Below are 24,378 nucleotides of genomic sequence, written 5' to 3' on the forward strand. Positions count from 1 at the left end.
CTGCTTTTTTTTTTTTTTTTTTTGCCTCTTTTTCTTTTGCTAAAAACCCAACAAATCGATGACTTATATTTTCGGAGCTATTGATTAGAAAAAAAACCCAAACCACTCCCACCTGATCTCTTGGAAACAAGACCCCAGTGCTGAGTGACTCCTGAGCTGCCAGGGTTTGGGGCGCCGGTAAAAATAGGAAAAATTGGCAAAATTCACCCCCCACAAAAAAAACCAAAAAAAACCAAAAAAAACCAACAGAGAAATAGAGAGAGAAAGAGAGAGGGGAGAGAAAAAGCTTTTCCCAGCTGTAACATCTGTTCAGTCTGCCTGGCTGACAAGTGCTGCTGATGGAACTGCCTTGCCAGGACTCCCCAGCAGCAGCAGCAGCAGCAGCAGCAGCAGCAGGAGGGACTTTCTGGAGCAGAAAACCTGGAGCTGTTTTATCCTTTTCTCTCCCACAACCCCAGAACCCTCCCGGGAGTCACCTCTGGCTCGTCACCTGCGGCAGGATGACGGGGGCACAGGCAATGCCAGCAAACGACTCTGGGAAGTGCAAGTCCCTCTCCCACTCATCTGTCTCGGTGTTGTAGACCTGCACGATGCTGGTCACGTTGTTGAGGTGCCAGTTGTAACCTCCTACGATGTAAATCTTTTTCTCCAGGAGGCAGCAGCCGGCCTCCGACTGCCCGGCACGCATCGGGCTCACCGTGGTCCACTGGTCCGTCTCAGGGACGTAATATTCCACAGCCAGCACGTCAAAACACCGATCCACGTGGTCCATGCGTCCTCCCAGGGAGTAAATCCTGCCGTTGGCGCTGACCATGGCGTGCAGCACCCTGGGCTCGTTCATGGGAGCCTTAAACTCCCACTGGTCAGCCGAAGGGTCGTAACAGTGCAGCGCCTTCTTGTCCTCCACGGAGATGCCGTAACCCCCCGAGATGTAGAGCCTGTCCCCCGCCGTGGCCCCGGCGTGGCCCCAAGTCCTGCGTTTCAAGGAGCACACGTAGGTCCACTCGTTGTCCTTGGGGCAGTATTTCTCCACCGAGGCCAGGCTGCCCGAGCGGTTGCGGCCGCCCGTGGCGTAAACCATGCCGCGGAGCACGTTGAGCTGGAACTGGATCCTGCTCTCCTGCATGGCCTGGATACGCAGCCACTGGTTGAGGTGAGGGTCGTAGCGATAGGAGACGTCCACGGCGCCCTCCCCGCTGCGGTACTGCAGCTGCTGGCCTCCCACCAGGTAGACAAAGTTGTCCAGCACGGCCACGCAGGAGTGGCTGCTGCCAACCTGTTGGGAAAGGTGAGACAAGGGAAAGCTGGCAAATGGGATCGCCTGGCAGGAGACAGTGAAAATATGAAGCCTGTGAGTGAGGTAGAAAGGATAGCCAGCTTTGAGATGTGATCACGGCAGGGGGGAAGAATGTGATTCACTGGTGATGGGTGGGGTGAGAGCAAAGGAAGGGGCTGGAGGGAGTAGCCCCTCAAGGTATCAGGGGAAAGGTGGATAAGAAAATGGCCTTTAGAGTTCAGAACACAGGATGATATGGTAACAGAGCAGTCCTCATAGCTGGATGCAAAGCCTTTAGGGTTTGTATCTCGGCCGGTTGGTCGCTGTAAATCAGAATATTCAACACAAAAGGAGATACAATATATTATAACAGGGATCTCACTGTCTTGCTTGCTTACCTCTCTCTTACTCCTCTTACCTCTGGCTCTCTCTCTCTCCTTGGGGCATCCCTTCACCCGAGGCTGGTGGCTGTAGCCAAAACCCTGTCACCCATGACCTTTACAACAAACCCACGTGTCTCTCTCTCTCCTTGGGGCATCCCTTCACCCGAGGCTGGCGGCTGTAGCCAAAACCCTGTCACCCACGACCTTTACAACAACCCACGTGTCTCTCTCTCTCCTTGGGGCATCCCTTCAGCCCAAGAGGCTGGTGGCTGTAGCCAAAACCCTGTCACCCACCACCTTGACAACAAACCCACGTGTCCCTACGTCCCCTGGGAGCCCCCTCTCCCTGCCCACACCCACCTCCATCTCGGTGAGCTCACGGAACTGGCGCCCGGCGGCGTCGGGCAGGCAGAAGACCTTGGGGCTGACGGTGCGGTCGTTGTCGGTGTACGGAGTGCCACCAAAAGTGACGAGGGACATCACGTCCGAGCGGATGGCCGTGCGCGGCGACTGCATCTCGTGCTGCCGGAAGGGCAGGATCTGGTAGTTGAAGGCCTCCAGCAGGTACTGGCGGCACAGCACGTCCTCCACCATGATGTCCAAGGTCTGCACGCTGTCCACCAGCTCGGAGGATTTCATCAGGGGGAAGCGGATGTGCCGCAGCACCTGGCTGGCGCCGGCGCGACGCGCGGGGTCGAACTGCAGCCAGCGCACGGCGGCGCGGAACAGCTCGATCTCGCTGCAGCTCTTGAGCTTGTTGCTCTGCAGGAAGAAGACCAGGCGCTCCAAAGGCAGGTGGAGGAAATCCTCCTCCTCGGAGATCTGCAGGAAGTGCCTGAAGGTGAAGGCGTCCACGGATTCCTTGAGGGAGGCCAGGCTGAAGGTGGTGGCCATCTGGCCGATGTTGAGGCACGTCTCCACGCTCATGGCAGACTTGAGGAACTCTTCGCACAGCTCCACCACGGGCACCATCTGCAGGAAGACGGCGGCTCCCAGCACATCCTGGATGCAGTCGAGGTCCAGGGTGACCTCGGCGCTGTAGGCGAAGTCGATGATGTGCTTGAGGCCCTTGGCAGACACGCCTTTGAGCTCGATCACGTCCTGGCTGGCTTCTCTCATCCCGCCCGTGAACATCGCCCTGCAGGTCAGCAACACACACACACACACACAGAAAAAAAAAAATAAATCCCCCCTGCAGTTTTAGCAAAAAAATGCAGCACCTCAGAAGTGGATTTTATTTAACACTCTGATTCTCTCAGGGTGGGGAAGGGGGGAATAAATCAAGGCTAAATCTCTACGAGCCAGGAGAAACTGAGAGCGTGCAATGACTTACATAAGGCTTGCATAAACAGCGCACTGAGGAGGAATATTCAGCAACTGGAGAAGTTTTTCAATCCCACTGGCAGTGGGAATAAGAGCAGACCACAGGGCCGAGAAGGAGGCAGGGCTGCCAGAGCAGGGAGTGAATAATTCTGGCCACCAACCAATCCGTGATATCCAAAAACAAAACTAAAAGGATCCCCCGGGATCTGCACCAGCAGAGATTGGGAGCTGTACCCTGAAGGGTTTCAGGTTTAGGATTTGGGAGCACAAGAAGGAACACACCTGTGGTAGGAGGCCAGTGACTCCTGGCAGCAAAGCTTTAGGCCCTGTTATCCTGTTACCTCGCAGGGAACTCCGAAATGGCTCAAAAATCGCAGGTGCAACACATCTCCTGCACAGCTTTGGTCTTCCAGCAGAACCTGCCCCCCAAGGCTGCCCCAAAGCCCTGAGAAAAGGGGGGCCACAGCCCCTGCAGCATCGCTGGCAGCAGGGGGCTGACAGGCAATTAAACAAAAATCGGGGGGAAAAGGCTCAGTTTCAGCACAGCTGCGAGCACACCGCTCGCCCAGGGCCACGCTGAGCTTAGGCCCTGGATCCCCTCCTTGGGAGGCTCCGAAATTCCACAGGAAGCACATTCCACACCCAGGGCTGTGAGGCTGCAGCTCCCAGTGCCGGGGATGGGGCTGCACTGGTGGGGTTTGGGTTGTTTTTGGCTCTTTTGGGACGTTTTCAGCCCGTTTTAGAGGGTTTTGTTGCCCAGGGGTGGCTGAGGGTGAAGGTTTGCACCCTTTGGTGCTCAAGGAACAGTGACAGAGCAGTTGTTGGTCAGGCAAAGTCAGAGCAGGTGACACGGAGTGACACGGGGTGACGTGGAGTGTCACCACAACTGCACACACATCCCAGCAAGCCCGTGAATTGTCACATAAAAAGTCTTAAAACCGCACGTTTTGGGCTGGTTTTTTTTTCCACCTGCTCTTTTCCATGGGAAAGGTAAATCCGTGGTGTCACCAGAGCTGCCTGCGCCGGCTCCAAGGTGCGAGTCAGCCCCAAAAAATGCTGACCAGACCCTGCATCGACACAGGAATAAAGGAATATCTTGGGAACGCTGTCAAAAGCCAGGAGTTCCAAGTTTCCTGTCCAAACCAGGCTAGAAAACCTGCTGCCTTCCAGCATAAACCCGAGGAATCCTAAATGACCTAAATAAGGAAATATCTGCCTGTGAGTGACCAGGAACGCTGTTCCCAATTATTTGTCCGTGCAGCAGATGAGAGCATTCTGCTGAAATCCCTGCACATCCCGTGTCCCAGCCCTGATCCCTGGCCCCAGAGGACAGGCAGCCACGTGTGTGCTCCTGCACCAGCTGAGCAGGGAGAGAGGAAAGCCTTCATTGTTGCCATGCTGAGGACAAATCATCAACTAGGATGCAATTCCCCCTCCGAAAGTGTTATGGTTTTAAAAATGCTGATTATATAAATGCCTCGAGTTTGTTCTTTTCCCTCCCCCTTCCCGCAGGAGAAAAAAAAAAAGAAAAAAAAAAAAAGGAACCACAGAGTGTTTTCAAAAGCTGAATTATTCTGCCACTGTTCCCCAGGACAACCTTCTTTAGCACCACTGAAGTTCTGAGGAGGAACCTCCTCAGCAGTTAGATCTCGACAGTGAAACCACCCTGGCAGTGGCCCTGCACCAGCAGGGAGGACTGAAACAGTGCCACGAGCATTTCTGGGGGTGAGAGCAGCTCCAGGATTGATTGTGGAGCTGGATCAGCCTGGAAAGGTTTGTGTTAGCCCAGGGAGAGGAGGGAAGAGGCTGGGAAATGAACGCAGAGCAGCTGAGGAATGGCAGAGAGATGCCAGGGAAGCTTCTCTCGGTCTTTTTTACCTGCTGGGAGGGATTTGTACATCAGGGGACTGCAAATCCCACCCACAGCCCCTTTTCCACCCCTCCCAGAGTCTGGAATAACTCCCAGCTCGAGTTCTCCAGGAGTCTGAACCTCCAGCACGTCCCTCACTTCGGTGCTGCCCCAAAAAGATCCCAAAAATTAGTCAAATGACTTTGAGTCATTCCCAGTCAGAGCTGTTCCAAAAGGGGTTGACAGAGAGAGTCAGTCGTGAGGAGCAGCTCAAAAGGAGAAAAGGAGGCTCAGGAGGGACCTGGTGGCTCTGCACAAGTCCCTGACAGGAGGGGACAGCCAGAGGGGTCAGGCTCTGCTCCAGGGGACAACAGGACAGGAGGGGACAGCCTCAGGCCGGGCCAGGGGAGGCTCAGGTTGGATATTGGGAAAATCTCCCCATGGAAAGGGTGGTCAGGCTTTGGCAGGGGCTGCCCAGGGAGGTTTGGAGTCCCCATCCCATCCAAGGAATTCCTGGCCACGGCTCTCAGTGCTCTGGGCTGGGGACAAGGTTGAGCCTGATGACCTTGGGAGATCTTTTCCAACCTCAGCCACAATTCTGTGAATTCTGTGAATTCTGTGAATTCTGTGAATTCTGTGACAGAGGCGAGGGGGATAAAACACCTATTTTCACTCAGCACTGAACTCCCTGCCCTGCAATTAGCTCCCTCTGCATTAATTTGGCTGCGGAAGCTCCTCGTGGTGCTTCTGTTTCCAACCCACAGCAGCTGGGACAATTCTCCCAGATCTTCTGGGGCCACAGGAGGACCTCGGTGCTCTCAGCCAGGAGCCCCAGAGACAGAGCAGGGGTGGGTAAAGGGAACAGGAGGATGGGATGTCTCATTTTGGAGCCCTCACTGCCACTCCAAATCAGCCCCAACACCTGCCCAGGTGAGGTCAGAACCTGAGCTTGGACTCCTACCTGTAGCTGAACAAACCTGAGTGACTGATCCTGAACCTCCACCTGCCCGCAGGACACCCCTGGAGCAAACCAAACCTCCAAAGGCTTCTGTGGGATGGGATTTTTTTGGGTGTGGTGTGAAGCTTGGGGTGGAGGAGGATGGGGAAAGGTGAAGTGCCTGCTTCCCTGCGGGGTTCTCACCTGAAATAGTCGCTGCAGGCGGCCAAGACAACTTTATGAACCTGAAACACTTCGTTATTTATGGTGAGGATGACATCAAGCAGCTGAGCCTGGGCTCGGAGCGAGGCCAGTCCCTGCAGCAGCGTGGTGCTGTGGCCAGGAGCAGAGAACGTGCACTTCAGGGTGCTGCTCTTGTCAGCCATGCTAAAAACAGAACAAGAGACACAGGCTGGTTTGAAAGGAGCACAGGAGGTCAGGCACCCGCCCAGCCACATGGGGACACGCGGGAATTGTTGGGGTTGGAAGGTCAATTCCCACCTCAGCAGCCACCCAGAGAATGTCAGCACCTGGAGTTTCCCTTCTCCCAGCACGGAACAGTTCCACGCTTTCCAGATATCCTCCGGCACTGCTGACAACATGGGGCTCCAGACACCACCCAAACAGCTCCTGGGAGCCACAATCTCCAAGGAATGTTGGTGATTGTCCACTCTGAGCTGCCCCAGAGCCCACCCCGACCTCGACTTCAACCACGGCACCGAGTCACAGTCACTGCTTCTCCTGACCACCTTCCCTGGATTGGGAACCCAGCAGCTGCTGGATTCCCTGCTCGGGCCAAGACCAGCCCTGCCAGCTCCATTTGATCCTTCCCTTCTGCCTCAACCCCCAGGAGAGGAGCAAAAAAACCAACAACGACAACAAAATAAAGCAAAATATTGCACGGCGCTGGAAGAACGTCAGCTCTTTGAGCTGCAGTGTCAACAGTCCCCTCCCAGCAGCAACATTCCCTTGCTTTTCCCCATGCCTCTGGCACGTGTTCCCCAGCAGCATCCCGGGATCCGCCTGGCCTCAGCTGCACTTGTCAGTGGGAACAGCAGGAGCCCTGCTCCAGGGCGGACAGAGATGCTCTGCAAAGAATTCCAGAACAGACTGACAAGATTCCCTGAGCCCGGCTCTCGTGGGAAATCCCAAATTCATCGGAAGATTTAATCCAGCTCTGACCGACTTTTTGGGATCAACATCCTGGGTGCTCTTGGGGAGGAAGCACAGGGATTGAAAGTCAGGATGGGGCTGATGTTTCCAGGAGCATCCTCCTGCTGCTGCTGCTTGGTCTCTGTGTTTTTTTGAGGAATGTTTTATGGAGATGTGACATCCAAAAAAGAAAATCCCGAGGAGATTATCCCGAGTCTGGGAAGCTGCAGGAGTTGCTCCCAAATCCACAGTGGGAGAGCGCACTTAGGGCTGCAGTTAGATAGAATTATCATCGCTATTATTACGATGATGATTATTATTATTGTTATTTAGGTGGAATAAAACAAGGGAGCCAAAAAGGAGTAGGCTGAGGCTGAGTAATCCCAGGGTTTGCTCCAACCCTCCTCCGTCAGAACTCCCTGGAACAACAACAGCCGCACACACAATGGACCAAAGGAGAGCCGGCGAGGTCAGGGAAGAGTCAGGGAGATGGGATAACAAAAAAAGGGGATGTAAACAACCCTCAAACAATGAGGGACAAGGGACGGGGCTCTGCTCCTATCGGGTTGCAATTTCCTGCAAGCTTTAGGGAGAGGGAGCGAGGGGAAATCTGGGATGTCCATCAGAGCACTGGGAGGGCGGCTCTGGAGCTCGCCGGGATGCACAAAGCAAACCTTGGCAGCCTGGTTCAGACTCCTCGGGATTAGGAATGTGCCTCAAAATCCATCGGAGCTCTGGGATGGCTGGTGGGGTCCAGCTGGGGCAGGGCGGGCTGAAATCCCCACCCTAAAATCAAAGCAGTATAAAGAGGCTCAGAGCAGAGCATTCCTCGCCGGAATAAAAGGGATTAGCAAAAAGGCAGCTGCTGACAGGACCTTCATCCACACTCCGCAAGCCAAGAAAAGCCTGTCCACTCCGAGGAAAAAGAGGGAAGGGATTGGAGGGAGCGAGGTGTGGATTCTCACCAGGACAAAGCCCTTTTCCTCTCCTCTCTGGAGCTTGGATTTGCCGGGGGAGGAAGGAGGTGATGCTGCCTCTGGACACAGCTTCAGCCACACAGCAAAGCCCCGGCTCCGGACAGGTCAAATCCACAGGGACAAATCTGCCACAATCCCCGAGTTTGCTGTGATTTTGTCACGCTGCATCTCCTGCAGGATTCTCCTCCTCGGGAGAATTTTCCTCTGTGGTTTTGGTGTTTTTTTGGTACTGATTTCAAACATTTCCTCCTCCCAGCCTTGGGGTTCATCCACAGCCCTGGCGGCACAGGTTAAACAACAAGTGTCACCTGCACAAATATTCTTTTTTTTTTTCTTTTTTTCCTTTTCCTCAATTCACTTTTACAGGATGAGCTCAGGGCGGGTTGGTGCATCTGCGTGGAATAAAGGTGTTTGGATGTGGGATTCATTTCAACAGGTAATGGAACAGCTACTCCAGGAAAAACTCCGTGTTCTGGTTCCTTTGTCTATTTACAGGGATAGAATAAAAGGATCCAGTGGTTACACAATACCCCGAGGAGAGGGGAAAAAAAAAAAAAAAAAAAAAAAAAAAAAAAACCAAAAGGCAAAACAAAAGAAAAGCATCGCTAATGTCAAAAAAAAAAAAAAAAAAAAGATTTTAAGGAGAAAAAAAATAAGCTGGAAACAAAACAAAATCCAAAGCAAAGCATGAGAAATCAAGTAAGGGATTTATGGAAAACACAAAGGGAGGAGGAGAGGTGAGAGAACAGCACCAAGCAGTGTTTGTTCTGCGGGCAGAAAAAAGGGGTTTGTGATAAGAGCAGCTTTGGCTGGACACAGGAGCACTCCTGAATCCACGGCCTTGGCTCCCACTCCAGCACTGGGGATGAAGGAAAAAGAAGAGGAGCAGCAGCACTTGGGATTCCAGAGAGTGAAAAAAAAAAAAATAAATATCTAAAACCCTGTGAGCACAAAGGGAAAGCCTTGAACATCTGAGAGCGCCTTTGTGAGGCTGTCCCTATCTCATCCCAGATCTCCAAACGCCGTGTGCTTGTTGCTTCACCCTTTGGTACAGCAGGAGACAGAACTCGGGAATTTTTTCCTCCTCGCAGCTCCGAGAACGCGCCTGGGAGATAAAAGCCTCTCAGCACAACAGGAGAAAGTGTTTATTCCTTGGAGTTGGGAGGCAGGGCTGGAGAGCTGCGGGAATTTTCCTTGGGATGCTCCAAAAAGCTGGAGTCTCAGGGAGGTTTTCTCTGGTCAGAGGCTCGGGGTCAGCTGTGGGGCTGCAGCAGTTTGGGTTATAAAAGGGGTTTGTGACGAGAGCAGGTTTGGCTGGATACGGGACAACACCTGAACCCACGGCCCGGGGTGACACTGCAGCTCAGGGGATGAAGGAAGAAGAGGAGCAGCAGTTGGATGCCAGAGAGGGAAAAATAAATCTATAAATATATTGTATATATGTACATATAAAAATGTGTTTTAAAATATATTTATATATTATATGATATACATCATTATATATAGTATATGTAATTATGTATGTGCACTATATTTTATATATAAATTATACATATTTTATACGTGATATATAATATTTAGAAATATAAAATATGTGTGTTATATAATATATATCATTATATATAATCTATGTAATAGTGTATATATACCATATATTTTATATATAAATTATATATTTTATATATGTAAAATATACATAATTTTTTAAAATATAAATATACTTATTAAATATATTATTATATATTATCTATTTAATGGTGTCTATAGACTATATATTTATATACATAAATTATACATTTTATATATGTAATAAATATATATATTTATTATATAACATATAGTATTATATATAATCTATGTAATAGTGTATATACACTATATATTTTATATATAGATTATATATATTTTATATATATGTTATATATATATGTACATATATAAAATATTTTTAAAATATATCAATATACAGAACCCCAGAGCACAAAAGGAAGCCTTGAACATTCCCCCAGCTGGAAAAACGCAGGGCACAAAAGTGACACCCACAGCACCAGGGGACCCCAACACCCTGCCACCACCGGGAACTGGGATGGAGGATTTGCCTGGATCATTTAGGGCACCCAGAAGCTGGGATAACACCCCAGTACCCCAATTCCAGGCAGGGAATAAAAATGGGATGGAGGATTTGCCTCCCAAGCCACAAGGATGATGATGATGGATCATTTGGGGCATCCAGAGGCTGGGATAACACCCCAGTACCCCAATTCCAAACAGGGAATAAAAATGGGATGGAGGATTTGCCTGGATGATTTTTAGGGCACCCAGAAGCTGGGATAACACTCCTGGTACCCCAATTCCAAACAGGGAATAAAAGTGGGATGGAGGATTTGCCTCCCAAGCCACAAGGGTGATGATGATGGATCATTTGGGGCATCCAGAAGCTGGGATAACACCCCAGTACCCCAATTCCAAACAGGGAATAAAAATGGGATGGAGGATTTGCCTCCCAGGCCACAAGGGCGATGATGATGGATCATTTAGGGCATCCAGAGGCTGGGATAACACCCCTGGTACCCCAATTCCGGGCAGGGAATGAGAACTGGGATGGAGGATTTGCCTCCCAATCCGGATTGCTCTGAACGCACCGCGTTGGGGAAAAACAACCCCAAGGTGAAGGCTGGAGCTGGGGCAGGGCGTGGAGGTGTCCCAGGCAGGGTGAAGGGAGTGGCTCCAGGCAGACAGCAGGCAGGGAAGGCAAACAGAGCCAGAAATCCAGAAATCCAGAAATCCAGAATTCCAGAATTCCAGAAATCCAGAATTCCAGAAATCCAGAAATCCAGAATTCCAGAATTCCAGAATTCCAGAAATCCAGAAATCCAGAAATCCAGAATTCCAGAAATCCAGAAATCCAGAAATCCAGAATTCCAGAAATCCAGAAATCCTGCTGCTGCTGCACCCAGAGAGGAGCCCTCGGCCTGAGCTCACCGAGCTGCGCTCACACATTTCTCAGCGAGGGCTTTGACCAAAACCAGATGCAGAGAGGAGGCATCTGGACACCCCAGAGGCCTCTCAGGCTGGGATGTTGAGGGCCACACGTCAAGAATCAGCTCAGGCACAAAGAACATCCCAAGAACAAGCGGCCCCTGGCGCTGCCTCCTCCGTTCGCGGAATCCAAGATGAGTTTCGAGCTAATGAATCTTTTTTTCTTTTTTTTTTTTTCTTTTTTTTTTTTCTTTTTTTTTTTTTTTTTTTTTTTACCAAATCTGCGCCGATGATTAAAAACATCAAAGCTGGAATTAAAGGCTTACCAAGAGCATGAGTTCATATTTCAGCGTGTTCGCAACCACTGCAACGAGCACAAGCGGGGAGAATTAGAGCGGGACAGATTGTAACATTTCAGCGATGGAATTAAGGGAGGACAAAAAAAAAAAAAATAAAATAAAATCAAAAAAAATCTTTGGCTGCACTGTTCCTCCTCTTCTTTTACAGCAAGGAAAGAGGGGCAGTGTGGTGCTCTCCATCCTCACATTTTTCCCCACTTTTTGGGCAGGTGGTGCTGGGTCATTTTTCATCCAGGAGAAAGTTTGAGGTGGGGATTTTTTTGGCAGGATTTCCTGAGCAGGGCAAACTTCCAAGGGCCAAACTCTTCCACAAACAGCAGCTCCAGAGGTGGGAGCCCACGGGGAACAGCTGGGGGACAGGAGGGGAGAGGAGGAAAAAGGGAAAAGCACCAGGTATGGCGTGGCACAGCTTTTCCAAGGCGAAACAAAAAAGGGTTTGCAAAACAGCCAGAGAGGCACCTGCAAGGAATATTTTATTTTTTTTTCTGTGGTGAGGGAAAGCAGAACTCTCCTAAAGCTGGAGAGTAACTTTATTTAGAACATAAGGTATGAATATTAAGGACCTTCTTTAAGAACCTTTGACAGGCAGCATTATAGATATTTTAATAATGCAAATCATTTAATGCCTTTAGTTTCATGCCTAAGTAAAAAAAATTAAAAAAAAAAAAAAAACACATTTAGATTCTGATTTTTAAACTACAATTAAGACACTTAAAATCAAAACAAAAAGTCAAACTCCCTCAGATAAGTCACTGGTAGCCATGGTGACTGTAATATTTCAGATCCTCAGGCTTTATATCACATGCCCAAACGCTGAAAATGAGTTTCCAGCACTTCACACTCCCAATTGCCACGGCAGGGCAGAAAGGCTGAGAGCCCTTCCCTGAGGATTTGCTGCTCCCCAGCCTCTCCTTTGGGATTTTGGCCTTGGCATCCCTCTGAGAACACACAGAGAGGAGTTTCCTGGGAAGTTTTGGAGCAAGGAAAACGAGGCACAAAAAAATATTTGCCCTGTTAACCTACTTCTGTTCCCAGCAGCACTGACAGCGTTTCCCGGCCAAATTAGCAACCACAATAAGCACTTAACGATCAGCAGCTAATTAAATATTAACGCTCTGAATGAAGGGGGATGTTTTCCAGCGAAAGATAATCATCCTCAAGGAAGATGCAGGCGTTAAAAAAAAAAAAAAAAAAAAAAAAAAAAAAAAAAAAAAAAAAAAAAAAAACACCAAAAAAGCGTTTAATCGATTTCTTTGTTCCCTTTTCCAACTCCTTCCCTTCATTTCTCCCATTTCCCTCCTCTGCCTCCACTCATTTTCCACTCCTGACACCATCTCTTTCATCAAAGCAATAAATAAAAGGAGGGAGCCTGAGACTGATATTGCTGTTTAAAAGTGGTTGGCAATTTGCAGGGCTCAAATGAAGAGATTATAAACGGGGCTGAGTTTCACTTGGTGTGAAAAATAATGGACCTCTGGAAAACGCCTCAAGCGCAAGAGGAAAAGTTTGAAAAGTCTCCAGCCTCAAAATTTAAGGGAATTTGTTGTTTGGCAAAGGGAGAGCGAAGAAACATTCGGTGTTTGAGAAAGAAAAAGGACAAAGCCCAGCAAAAAAAAAACACCTTTTTTTGGTTCCATTTCAGGGCCCCAAAGGCTGGTCCCCCTTCCAGCAGCCAGACTGGTCAGCACTGGGATGGGACTGGGCTCTGCTGGCCAAGCCAGGCCTGGTTCTGCCCTGCAGCTTAGTGAAAACAGCAATTAAAGCTGGATTTTACACAAGTCAGGAGGTTCATTTTCCAGTCTCAGGTCCTGCTGATCCTCTGATTTCCTTTAGCTGCATCCCGTTTCCCCCAAGCTGGAAGCAAGGAGTCCAAAGGTAAAGCAGCAAGAAGCTTTTCCTTTTATTTATTTGTTAAATATTATTTTCTTAATACCTTTAGAAGTCTCAAGACATTTCCCAAAATCTCTGTTTTTCTTTTCTTCTGAGCTGGACTCGCTCAGGGCCCCAGCAGAGACACACACACGAATTTATTCTGCTCCCAGGCATCAATCAGGAGGTTGTTTGCAAGCCAAAAAAGAGGTGGGATTTTTATTTTTTTTTTTTTTTCGGTTTCTGCACTAATAAAACTAGATGGCTGTCAGAAAAAAAAAACTGGCTGGCCTGGTAAAAACAGAGCAGCAAAAATAAAAAACCAAAAGTGGAGGGTGAAAAGTGTGGACACGTTTCAACTCTGCCATTGCCCAAGGTTTCAACGTGAGGCTCTGGGCAGGACATGACGTACCCAGGACAAATTTGGGTGGTGGGGAAAGAAAAACAGCAACAAAAAAAACCTCAGAATGGGATTTTTAATGTGTTTCTGTCACAGAGCCAGAGGCATTTTTGTGGGAAAAGGAGTTTGGTGCTGGTTATTCACCAGGCAAAAGGATCAGAGGTTCTCAGGTGAGATCCACGATGAGGCCAGGTTTGGACAAGTGGGGTTTGGATGGGTAAAAATGTCACCCTGAGGTTAATGACAAGGATTTGCCATTTCTCTTTTTCCATATTTACAGAGTTTTGCCCTGCACTGGGGTTTTCCTCAGCGGTCCCAGCAGAGAGGTGACAACAGGAGAGGTGACAATCATCCACACCCATCGCCACCAAACCCTGTCACCACCTCGACCTGCTTTTGTCACAGCGACTGAAAACAGGGAAATGCTCTCCCCCCATCCCCTACAAACCTGACAGTGATTATTTTTTTTTAGCCCCAAATCCAATCCCTCCGAGGCAGGAGAACAAACAGAGCAAACACAAAACCCACACCGTGACTGTGACAGCAGTGACAGCACCAGGCACACGGGGGACCCTCAGAACGTGGAGTTTACAGCCCAGAAAATCCATGTACACCCCCAAGTTCACGCTCAATACACACTCAATATCCCCTGACAGCTCTGCCTTGAACACTCCATGTTTTTCCGGTGTGAAAAATTTTTCTTTCTAAAAATTTGGAAAAACCAAGTTCTACTTTTCTTTTTAAAAAATTTGTCAGTTTAATTAAAAAAAAAAAATGAAGAAAATAGACAAATTAAGGGATACAATAAGTGAAGCCTCTCAGTGGAGGGGGTTTGGCACAAGGTCCACCCAGAGCCCACCTCACTTTTTTAGGATTTCTATCTTTAAGGAGAGCTGTGTTGAATATTCAATGGGTGTTAATCAAACATTCTTCTTTTGATCAGTTTTAAGTCTTTTCGATCATTTCATCGAATAGATTCATTTGGTGGGTGTAAATTTTTTTTCTGAGGTTTTTTTGGTTCTTTCCGTTCGGATGAGAAAACAGAAAGTTTTTTTATAAACCCCCTCCCATAACTTCTGGCTTGGTGGTTTAGAGGTCACAAAGAAGAGATAAATGTTTTATTAATAAGAGTTTAGAAGGGTGATGAATGTGTATTTTCGGATTATACCAAGGGGTTAAGAGATAAAAAAAAAACCCTCAGTCTTAACCCTTTGGTATAATCATAAAATACACATTCATCACCCTTCTAAACTCTTATTAATAAAACATAATACAGTACAATTATACATACTGTAGTCATGTTAATATTTGCAAAAAGCCGACTATATAATATGCATTTATAACAGCGGCTTAGGGTCAAACCCCGCCGTGCAAAAAGCAAAATTACAGCGGTGCCACGTCTGAAATAACCCCAAAAATGAGAGGTGTGCCCTGCTGCTGGAACAGCCCCAGGGAGCGGCGGGTGCTCCGGAGCCTCTCCCAGCAGTGCAAAGGCCGGGAGGCACCTAGTGGTGTCGTGGAAGCACAGCAGAGCCACCAAGGCCACCCCAAAAAGTGTCACCAGGTACTGCTGGACACTGCCCTCTCACCTTGTCACCTTTGGGAGCCGAGCAGAGCCGATCCATGGCATCCATCAATGCGTCAGGACCTGCCCGGGCTCTGCACAGGTCAGTGATCTCTGTGTCACCTTCCCTGGTGGGGACAGCCCCTGGGGACAGCTCTGTCACAGCAGCCCTGGCACTGTCCCCGCTGTAAAGAAAATCCCTCCTCACTTTGTCCCAAACGACCAACCCCAGCGCTGTGCTCCACACCTGGGAAGAAGTCCGGGAAAAATTCTGGTTTTGCCGGGATGTCCCAGAGCAGGCTGCGTGTGCAGCACGGATTGCACTGCCCTGGCAGTGTGGCAATAGAGGAAAAGCAGAAATGACGCGCAGGGCAGGTGCTCCTCTCCCCTCCCTGCACCTCCACCCTCCAAATTAGAGCCTGGCAGAAGGCAGGGAGCTCAGAACCAGCACAAAGGGATAAAAGAGCAGAGAGCAGCAGCAAAACCCCATTCCTTTGGGGAAATGAAGGAATTGGTGTTTCCCTGCAGGTGGGAGCAGCTGTCCCGGCATTAAATCGCAGCTCAAATTTGTTTTTCTCTCCTCTCCTCACCTGAACCCTCTGCACTCAGGTTTGTCCCCATCACAGCATTGTTTTCTCTCCCAGCTCTGTCTCTGTGCCACCCTGCCCAGAGCCACCCAAGGCCACCAGAAGAGCTTCTCTCAAAGAATTTATTTCTCTTAAAAATTTCTGTGCAACCCCAGCACTTCTGAATGAGTGAGAAAGTGTGAGAGACACCTTCACCACCGTCCTGCTGTGCAAGGCTCCTCTTTACAAACCCCCCCAAGGCCTGGAGGTAGGAGAGGAACCCGCAGAGCATCCCCCAAGTTTACTTTTGGTCTAAATAAAACGCCCAGCTCGGGACTCTCCCAACACTGCAAGAGCAGGCAGCAGTTATTTTTTACAGTGATTCACTTGGAGCGTAAACATTTACACCACGTCTACCAGATCTAACAACTAAATCTGTCTGAAACTTGCCATGTGGCAGAGGATGGATCATAGAAACCCCACAAAAAACTCCACTTCAGCTCCAAAAGGGAAAATAACAAAACAACAACCAAGTCTGACTGAAGGGTGAAGGTGTAGGAGATAACAGGAACACCAAAGCAAGGCAGCCTCACAGCCCTTATCTTCCCCTCCTTGTGGTTTTACTCCAAACCCCTGGACATTCCTCTCCTTCCCACCGCTTTCTCAGAAGGAATGAAGTTTGGGAAGCTCAGGTCAGCATTCCCTTGCTGGGAACCCAGACATTTGTGAGAAGACCTCGCCTGCTCATCCTGGTTTTCAGGGCAAATACTCCGGCGTGCCCTTCAAGGGATTACTCCCAATGAATTCCTGTTAATTCCTCAGTTAATTCCCATGGAAAGGCCTGCACGGGGACATTCTCTGCAGCACCTGGGATGATGTTTTCCCCAGATTTTGGTGACCCTCCTTTGCACAACCCCAATGCTGAGGCAACGATGGCTCAAGCACAGAAGTTTTTCCTGCTGAGGGTCCTGAAGGGTTCCACGTTTCCCTGATCCCAAAGCACATCCTCAGCCCTACAGGAGTGAATTCTGCAGCCTGAAAACTCTCCCTTTACCGTGATAAAGAGGGCTGGGAGTAAAATATAAAACCCATTTGTAAGTCATGAAATTCTACCCAAGGAGGAAGAGAAGGAAAAAAAAATATCTAATACCCAAACCTTAAGCTTATTTCAAAAGGGAAGATTGAGGCCATTTGATTTTCAATGCCCAGGAGTGGCTTTATCTCGGTGCCATCAGCGTGTCCAGGCCCTTTTGTCCCCATGGTGTTGCCCAGCCTGTTCTGTGTTGAATGAAAGAGCAGAGAAGTGAATAATTTTCCTGCTCCGGGGCACTCAGGCAGCTCCCGGGCAAAGCGGTAGCAATTCCAAAGATGGAAATTCTGCCCGTGGCACTGGAGCAGCAGTGCACCATCCAAATGGCATGTGTGAGCAGCCCCAAGCCTCTGTCCTCCTCAGGGAGCAAAATAAGTGCAAAAAAAAGTCACGAGTGGAAGCACCTAACAAGGAATCGCTGCCGACAGGGAATGAACCCCCTTGGAATGCTCCTCAAGCTCTGCTGCACATCCAAAGTCCTCCATCGGGTTTCTCTTGGTATTCCCCAATAAATCCACCTTCAAACCTTTAAACTGCCACCCAACAAGAAGCAGGATCCAAACTTGAAGGGGCTTTGCTTTAAAATGAACAAAGAAAATAAACACGCAGCGATAGGGAACGTGACGGAGCTGCAGCTCGGGGGAATAAAAGTGCTGCAAGCTCCAGCCTGGGTGATTTATCACAGCCCCGAAACAAATGACTTCCATTTCTCACCGCTGCACACCCAGGGAACTCCCAAGCGCCAAGGGGAAGCAGCGCTACCAACACCTGGAGCGAGAAGTGCTGGAATTCCTGCCGGAGAAAGGAAAGGGAGGCGCAGAGGGATGGACTGAGACACCGCAGGTGACACAGCACGGAGCTTCACAGAGCACGGATGGTCATCAGGGGGAAAAAACAGGATGTGTCCACAGGTGAGGGTTCAGAGAGGCTTCTGCAGACGGAACGATGCCTGGGAGAGATTCCCTCCACGGTGTGACACACACGGGTGGTTATTTGGGGAGGCAGCACAGGGCGAAGCTGAGGATAAACGATGCTCTGAAGCGAGGTGACGGCGTGACAGCGGCAGAGAAACATCCCCGAGACGGACAGACGGACAGACGGACAGACAGACAGACAGCACAAAGCCCCGAGACAGACAGACAGACAGACGGACAGACAGACAGACAGCACAAAGCCCCGAGACAGACAGACAGACAGACAGACAGACAGCACAAAGCCCCGAGCCCCCGAGACAGGCACCACAACTTCCCCAGCACCGTGTGACACGGGCTCGGGGTGGTGACAGACAGAAAAACCCTGGGAACAGAAACTCCTCCGTGAGCAGGTACCACCTGCAACACCCAGAGCGTCTCCCCGACAGGTACCACGTCACCCCGACAGGTACCACGTCACCCCAAAATACACCACATCACCCTGACAGGTACCACCTGCAACACCCAGAGCATCACCCCGACAGGTACCACGTCACCCCAAAATATACCACATCACCCAAAAATACACCACATCACCCCAAAAGATACCACATCATCCCAAAAGATACCACATCAACCTAAAAGATACCACCTGCAACACACAGAGCGTCACCCCAACAGGTACCACGTCACCCCGACAGGTACCACGTCACCCCAAAATATACCACATCACTCCAAAATACACCACATCACTCCAAAATATACCACATCACTCCAAAACACACCACATCACCCCAACAGGTACCACATCACTCCAAAATATACCACATCACTCCAAAATATACCACATCACCCTGACAGGTACCACCTGCAACACACAGAGCGTCACCCCGACAGGTACCACGTCACCCCAAAATATACCACATCACCCCAAAATACACCACATCACTCCAAAATACACCACATCACCCCAAAATATACCACATCACTCCAGAATATACCACATCAACCCAAAAGATACCACCTGCAACACCCAGAGCGTCACCCCAACAGGTACCACATCACCCTGACAGGTACCACCCGCCCAGTGCTGCCTCCAAAGCCTGAGTGACCCCCTAAAATCAAGGGCTGGGGGTTCTGCAGGCACAGCAGAGGGGATGGGGACAGCAGAATGGGCCCGAAACACCAAAAAAAAATCGGGAATCTCTGGAATTGCAACACCTGGTGGTTTCACAAACCCGCAGAGCCGGTGGCTCCACACACCTGAGCCAGGGTGGGACACACCGGGCGCCGGTCACGGCGTGGATTCACGGCAGGATTGACGTTATTTTCTGCTTTAGAAACCCCAAACCCTCAGCCTCCGTCCTCACACACAGCCCACGGGAAACTGTCCCTGCTCCATGGCCACCGATCCCTTCCCGAGGGCCCTGCTCGGGACAGCGCCCGGGGACACCGAGAACCGGACACCGGGCACCGGGCACCGGGCACCGAGAACTGGGCACCGAGAACCGGGCATAGGGCACCGGGCACCGGGCACCGGGTATAGGGCACCGGGTATAGGGCACCGGGCACCGGGCATAGGGCACCGGGCATAGGGCACCGGGTACCGGGCATAGGGCACCGGGTACCGGGCACAGAGCACCGGGCACCGGGCACCGAGAACCGGGCACTGGGCATAGGGCACCGGGTACCGGGCATAGGGCACCGGGCACCGGGTATAGGGCACCGGGCATAGGGCACCGGGTACCGGGCATAGGGCACCGGGCACCGGGCATACGGCACCGGGCATCGGGCATAGGGCATAGGGCACCGGGCACCGGGCACCGGGCACCGGGCATAGGGCATAGGGCACCGGGTACCGAGAACCGGGCACCGAGAACTGGGCACCGGGCACCGAGAACCGGGCATAGGGCACCGGGCACCGGGTATAGGGCACCGGGTACCGGGCACCGGGTATAGGGCACCGGGTACCGGGCACCGGGCATATGGCACCGGGTACCGGGCATAGGGCACCGGGCACAAGGCACCGAGTACCGGTCACACAGCACGGGGCACCGGGCACCAGGCACAGAGCACCGGGCATAGGGCATAGGGCACCGGGCACAGAGCACCGGGCACCCGGCATAGAGCACCGGGCACCGAGAACCGAGCATCAGGCACGGGGAACCGAGCACTGGGTACCGAGTACAGGGCACCGAGAGCAGAGCACCGGGCACCGGGCACCGAGCACCGGGGACCGGGCACTGAATACCGGGGGCCGAGTTACCGAGTACCGAGCACAGAGCACCGGCACCGGGCACCGAGCACAGGTTACAGGTTACCGGGAACAGAGCACCGAGCACGGAGCACGGAGCACCGAATACCGAGAACCGAGTACCGAGTACCGAGCACCGGGTACCGGGCACCGAATACCGAGGACCGAGTACCGAGAACCGGGCACCGAGCACCGGGTACCGGGCACCGAATACCGAGCACAGAACACCGAGCACCGAATACCGAGTACCGAGCACCGGGGACCGGGCACTGAATACCGGGGGCCGAGTACCGAGTACCGAATACCGAGCACAGAACACCGAGCACCGAATACCGGGACCGAGTGCCGAATACCGGGACCGAGTACCGAATACCGCACACCGCACACCGCACACCGGCAGGCCGGGCCGGCGCTCCGGTGCCGGGAAGGCTGCGGGCCCCGGGCCCCGGGCCGGCCTAGGCCGCGCTCACCTGCCGGGCCGCTCCGCTCCGAACTCGGCGCCGCCGGACTCGGCCATGGCCCCGGGCCGCGGGGGAAGCGCCGGGGCCGCCGAGGGATCGGCACAGCGGCCGCGGAACCGGCAGCCGCGGGCTCCGCTCCCGGCCCGCCCGGCCTGGCGCCGCCCCGCCGCCGTGTCACCGGAGTGTCACCGGAGTGTCACCGCAGTGTCACCGGAGTGTCACCGCAGTGTCACCGGAGTGTCGCCGCCACCGCCGTGTCACCGCCGTGTCACCGCCCCGCGGAGCGCCGGGCTGGCACCTCCGCACGGGGACCGGGGATTGTCACCGCCGCGCGGGGACCGGGGAGTGTCACCTCCCAATGGGGACCGGGGATTGTCACCGCCGCACGGGGACCGGGGAGTGTCACCTCCCCACAGGGCTGGGGGACCGGGGGCTGTCACCTCCCAATGGGGACCGGAGACTGTCACCTCCGCACGGAGACCCGGGACCGGGGGCTGTCACCTCCCCACAGGGCTGGCGGATCAGGGACTGTCACCTCCGCACGGGAACCGGGGGCTGTCACCTCCGCATGGGGCTGGGGGATCAGGGGATGTCACCTCCCCATGGGGATCAGGGGTTGTCACCTCCTCACAGGGCTGGAAGATTGGGGGCTGTCACCTCCCCATGGGGACCGGGGGTGTCACCTCCCCGTGGGGACCGGGGGCTGTCACCTCCATCCAGGACTAGGGATCTGTCACCCCCCAGACTGAGGTGACCAGGGCTCTGTCACCCCCCAGACTGAGGAGTTTGGGACTCTGTCCCCGAGGATGTCCCAAGAGATGTCACCACCCTACAGCTGTGGGGTCCCGGGGGTCTGTCACCACCCCACGGGCCACCAGCTCCTTCCACCCGAGTATTCCCCAGCCCATGTCCTTTGCTGCAGCCTGCCCTGGAAATCCCGAGCCTTTCCCTCGGCATTCCACCTGCGGATCACTGAACGTCACCTGCGGATCACTAAGTGTCACTCAGTGTCACCTGCGGGGCCCATCACTTGTGCAGAACTACGAGGACAGCCCTGGTGAGGGGACAAAACCTCCTGCCGGGCCACCTGGAGCAGGATTTTTATTTATTTTATTTTATTTTTATTTTTTGGCCGAAATCTCCACGTGCAGGAGCAGCAGTACCCTCCAGAGGGTGCAGTCCTGTCGCCGGAGATCCCAGCGCGTCCCGGTGCCAAAACCTCCTCTGTCCCTCACACATGGTCGGCATCAGAACCCTCGCAGCTCTCCCAAAGCCACCGAGGCCACGCGTGTAATTCCCAAAGCCAGGGGGCATTCCAGGCATCGGTGGGAATCAGGAAATTATTCCTAGCGCTGGCCCTGCCAACGGCCGGGGGTAGATTTCTTTGATTTCCCATGCTCGGTGTCCACATCTGTAAAAAGGGTAAAAAAAAGGGGGGGGAGAGTTTGTACATGAGAATAAACGCGCTTGGAAAGCCGTGAAAAACTCCCTTTCAAGTCAGCCTGATGAAAACTTCATGTTCTGGAGCCTTTTGCTTCAAGGAGAGCAATCTGTTACGAAGAGGAAAAGCTGTGTATTTTTCTTATTTAAACCTCCTAAATCTGCCGGAGCATTAAAAAATATTTGGCATTTCCACAGCACATTTCATTCCCGGCTCCAAATGCGTTTTACAGACGTTCATTAATTAAGCCTCGCAAAACCTTGGGGAGAAAGGGAAGCAGTACTTATTAATTTGCTATTTGTGTTGCTGCAGCACACGGAGACCCCGGCCAGGACCTTGGGGCCTCGTTATTTTAGACACGACCTGCACAGAGGAGGAGATGTCAGCACGGGAAGAGGCCACGGCTGGACCCTCCTGGTGTTCCATCCCCTGCTCCTTCTGGAATTTGGGGCTGCAGGAGCTCCCCCCCAGCTCTGCCCTCCTCTCCAGGGGTGCTCATTTCATTGTTCTGGTGTTTTTGGGGGGTTCCTGCCCCTCCTTCCCAACACCTCGTGGTTGTCCCGCTTCCAGCTCGGCTTCATTTGACACCTTCCCCTTCCTCTGGGGGTCACTTTATGGAATCACGGAGTTATTCGGGTTGGAAAAGACCTCCGAGAGCAAGCTGTGACTGATCCCCCCCTTGTCCCCAGCCCAGAGCACTGAGAGCCGTGGCCAGGAATTCCTTGGATGGGATGGGGACTCCAAACCTCCCTGGGCAGCCCCTGCCAAAGCCTGACCACCCTTTCCATGGGGAGATTTTCCCAATATCCAACCTGAGCCTCCCCTGGCCCGGCCTGAGGCTGTCCCCTCCTGTCAGGGCGTTGTGCAGAGCCACCAGGTCCCTCCTGAGCCTCCTTTTCTCCTTCTGAGCCTCCTTTTCTCCTTCTGAGTGCCCTTTTCTCCTCCTGAGCCCCCTTTTCCTCCTTCTGAGCCTCCTTTTCTTTTCCTGAGCCTCCTTTTTCCCTCCTGAGTCTCCTTTTCTCCTCCTGAATCTCCTTTTCTATTTCTTAGCCCCCTTTTCCCCTCTTGAGTCTCCTTTTCTCCTCTTGAGCCTCCCTTTCTCCTTCTGAGACCCCTTTTCATCTTCCCAAGCCTCTTTTTCTCCTCCTGAGCCCCCTTTTCTCATTCTGAGCTCCCTTTTCCTCCTCCTGAGTCTCCTTTTCTCCTCTTCAGCCTCCTTTTCCACCTCCTGAGCCCCCTTTTCTCCTTCTGAGCCCCATTTTCTCCTCCTGAGCCTCTTTTCTCATTCTGAGCCCCCTTTTCCTCCTCCTGAGCCCCCTTTTCCTCTTCCTGATCCTCCTTTCCCCCTCCTGACTCTCCTTTTCTCCTCCTGAGCCCCTTCCCCAGCTCCCTGAGCCGTCCCTCACCTGACCAGCACGCCCTGATCCGTGAAAAACTTCAAACAAACTCTTTCCCCCTGTTATTTTTAGGTCCACCCCGATATTTGAAGTGCAGCTATTTGTGTCCCAGCGAGGGCTGTGGCCTTCTCCATCCCAGGTGATGGGAGCTGTGAATGTGACACCTCTGCTTCCCCTGCAGGAAAAGCGGGGCCAGGGGCTGGAGGCTGTAAATGCCTTTCACGTGTTCCCCAGATCCCAGTTAAATTGAACCCCAGAAGGTCTCTCAAAGCAGAAAAAAAAAAAAAATGGATTTATAAGACCCTGGAAGGAAGATGTATTCCATAACGACTCTGGTGACCAGACTTGTGTCATGTGGAGAGGGAACCGAGGGGGGTATTTCTTGTTATTTCATATTGCTGATGGGATTTTACCTCTGGCAGCAAATCCAGGAACTTTTTAGTTACCATTATTGTTTGATTTTTATGGGCCATTTGATATTTATTTTTATTTCCCTTCATTATTTGTTGAGTGCACTTAGCCCCCTTCCCCGAGCAGCCTGCCTTATATCTAAGGTGAATTTTATGAGCAGTGTTAGCACAGCAATCTGAGCAACTCACACAACTGTAATATATTTATCCCGTGCACTCAGTACATCCAGGCAGGCCTGGAATTCCTACTGTGGAGAGCAGTGGTCTGCCTGGAAAATCCCAGCTCTAACTGGACAGGGTTAATCAAAAAAAATAAAAAATAAATAAACAGCAAAATTAAAAAGGAATAAACTCCAAACTATTTACATTCTTCTTCTTTCTGATCTTGGTTTCAAGCCTTCAGGATTTATTTGAGTCATATTTTCACCTTTTTTTTTCTTTTTTCTTGGGTTTTTTTTTTTGGTTTTTCCCCTTCCAAAACATGAGGTCTCTCCGTGTACCTTTTGCTGCAAGCCAAGCTCTTGTGTATCCCACGGCTCCCACAGCTGGGCTTTAAAATCCACAGCCAGCACTGGGAGAGTAATGACAAAATCATGAGCTGGCAAAGCTGCCTTCGCTCTCAGACCTCCTCATTTCATCCTGCTCAGGAGCAGGAATTCCTCACAGGTCCCAGCACCAGCATCCAGGGTTTTGTTTGGGGTTTTTCTTTTCCAATTTTTGTTAAATTTTTCCCAGCACTGGGTTGGTTTTGGGTTTTTTTTTCCCAATTCTTGTTGCATT

The 24,378-nt window shown here is 51.6% G+C and overlaps 1 protein-coding gene across 1 annotated transcript; it reads right to left on the reverse strand.

Annotated features, from left to right (window-relative positions):
• Nucleotides 1-376: 376 nt before the first annotated feature.
• KLHL26 (kelch like family member 26) lies at nucleotides 377-6,172 on the reverse strand. The gene is made up of 3 exons (XM_066336085.1): nucleotides 5,973-6,172; nucleotides 2,020-2,797; nucleotides 377-1,276 (listed from the first exon to the last, which is right to left on the reverse strand). Exons 1-3 carry the CDS (start codon nucleotides 6,152-6,154, stop codon nucleotides 473-475), a joined length of 1,764 nt encoding a protein of 587 aa, XP_066192182.1. The 5' UTR covers nucleotides 6,155-6,172; the 3' UTR covers nucleotides 377-472.
• Between the last annotated feature and the right edge of the window lie 18,206 nt (nucleotides 6,173-24,378).

Source organism: Sylvia atricapilla, chromosome 26, assembly GCF_009819655.1.
Source record: "Sylvia atricapilla isolate bSylAtr1 chromosome 26, bSylAtr1.pri, whole genome shotgun sequence".
NCBI lineage: Eukaryota > Metazoa > Chordata > Aves > Passeriformes > Sylviidae > Sylvia > Sylvia atricapilla.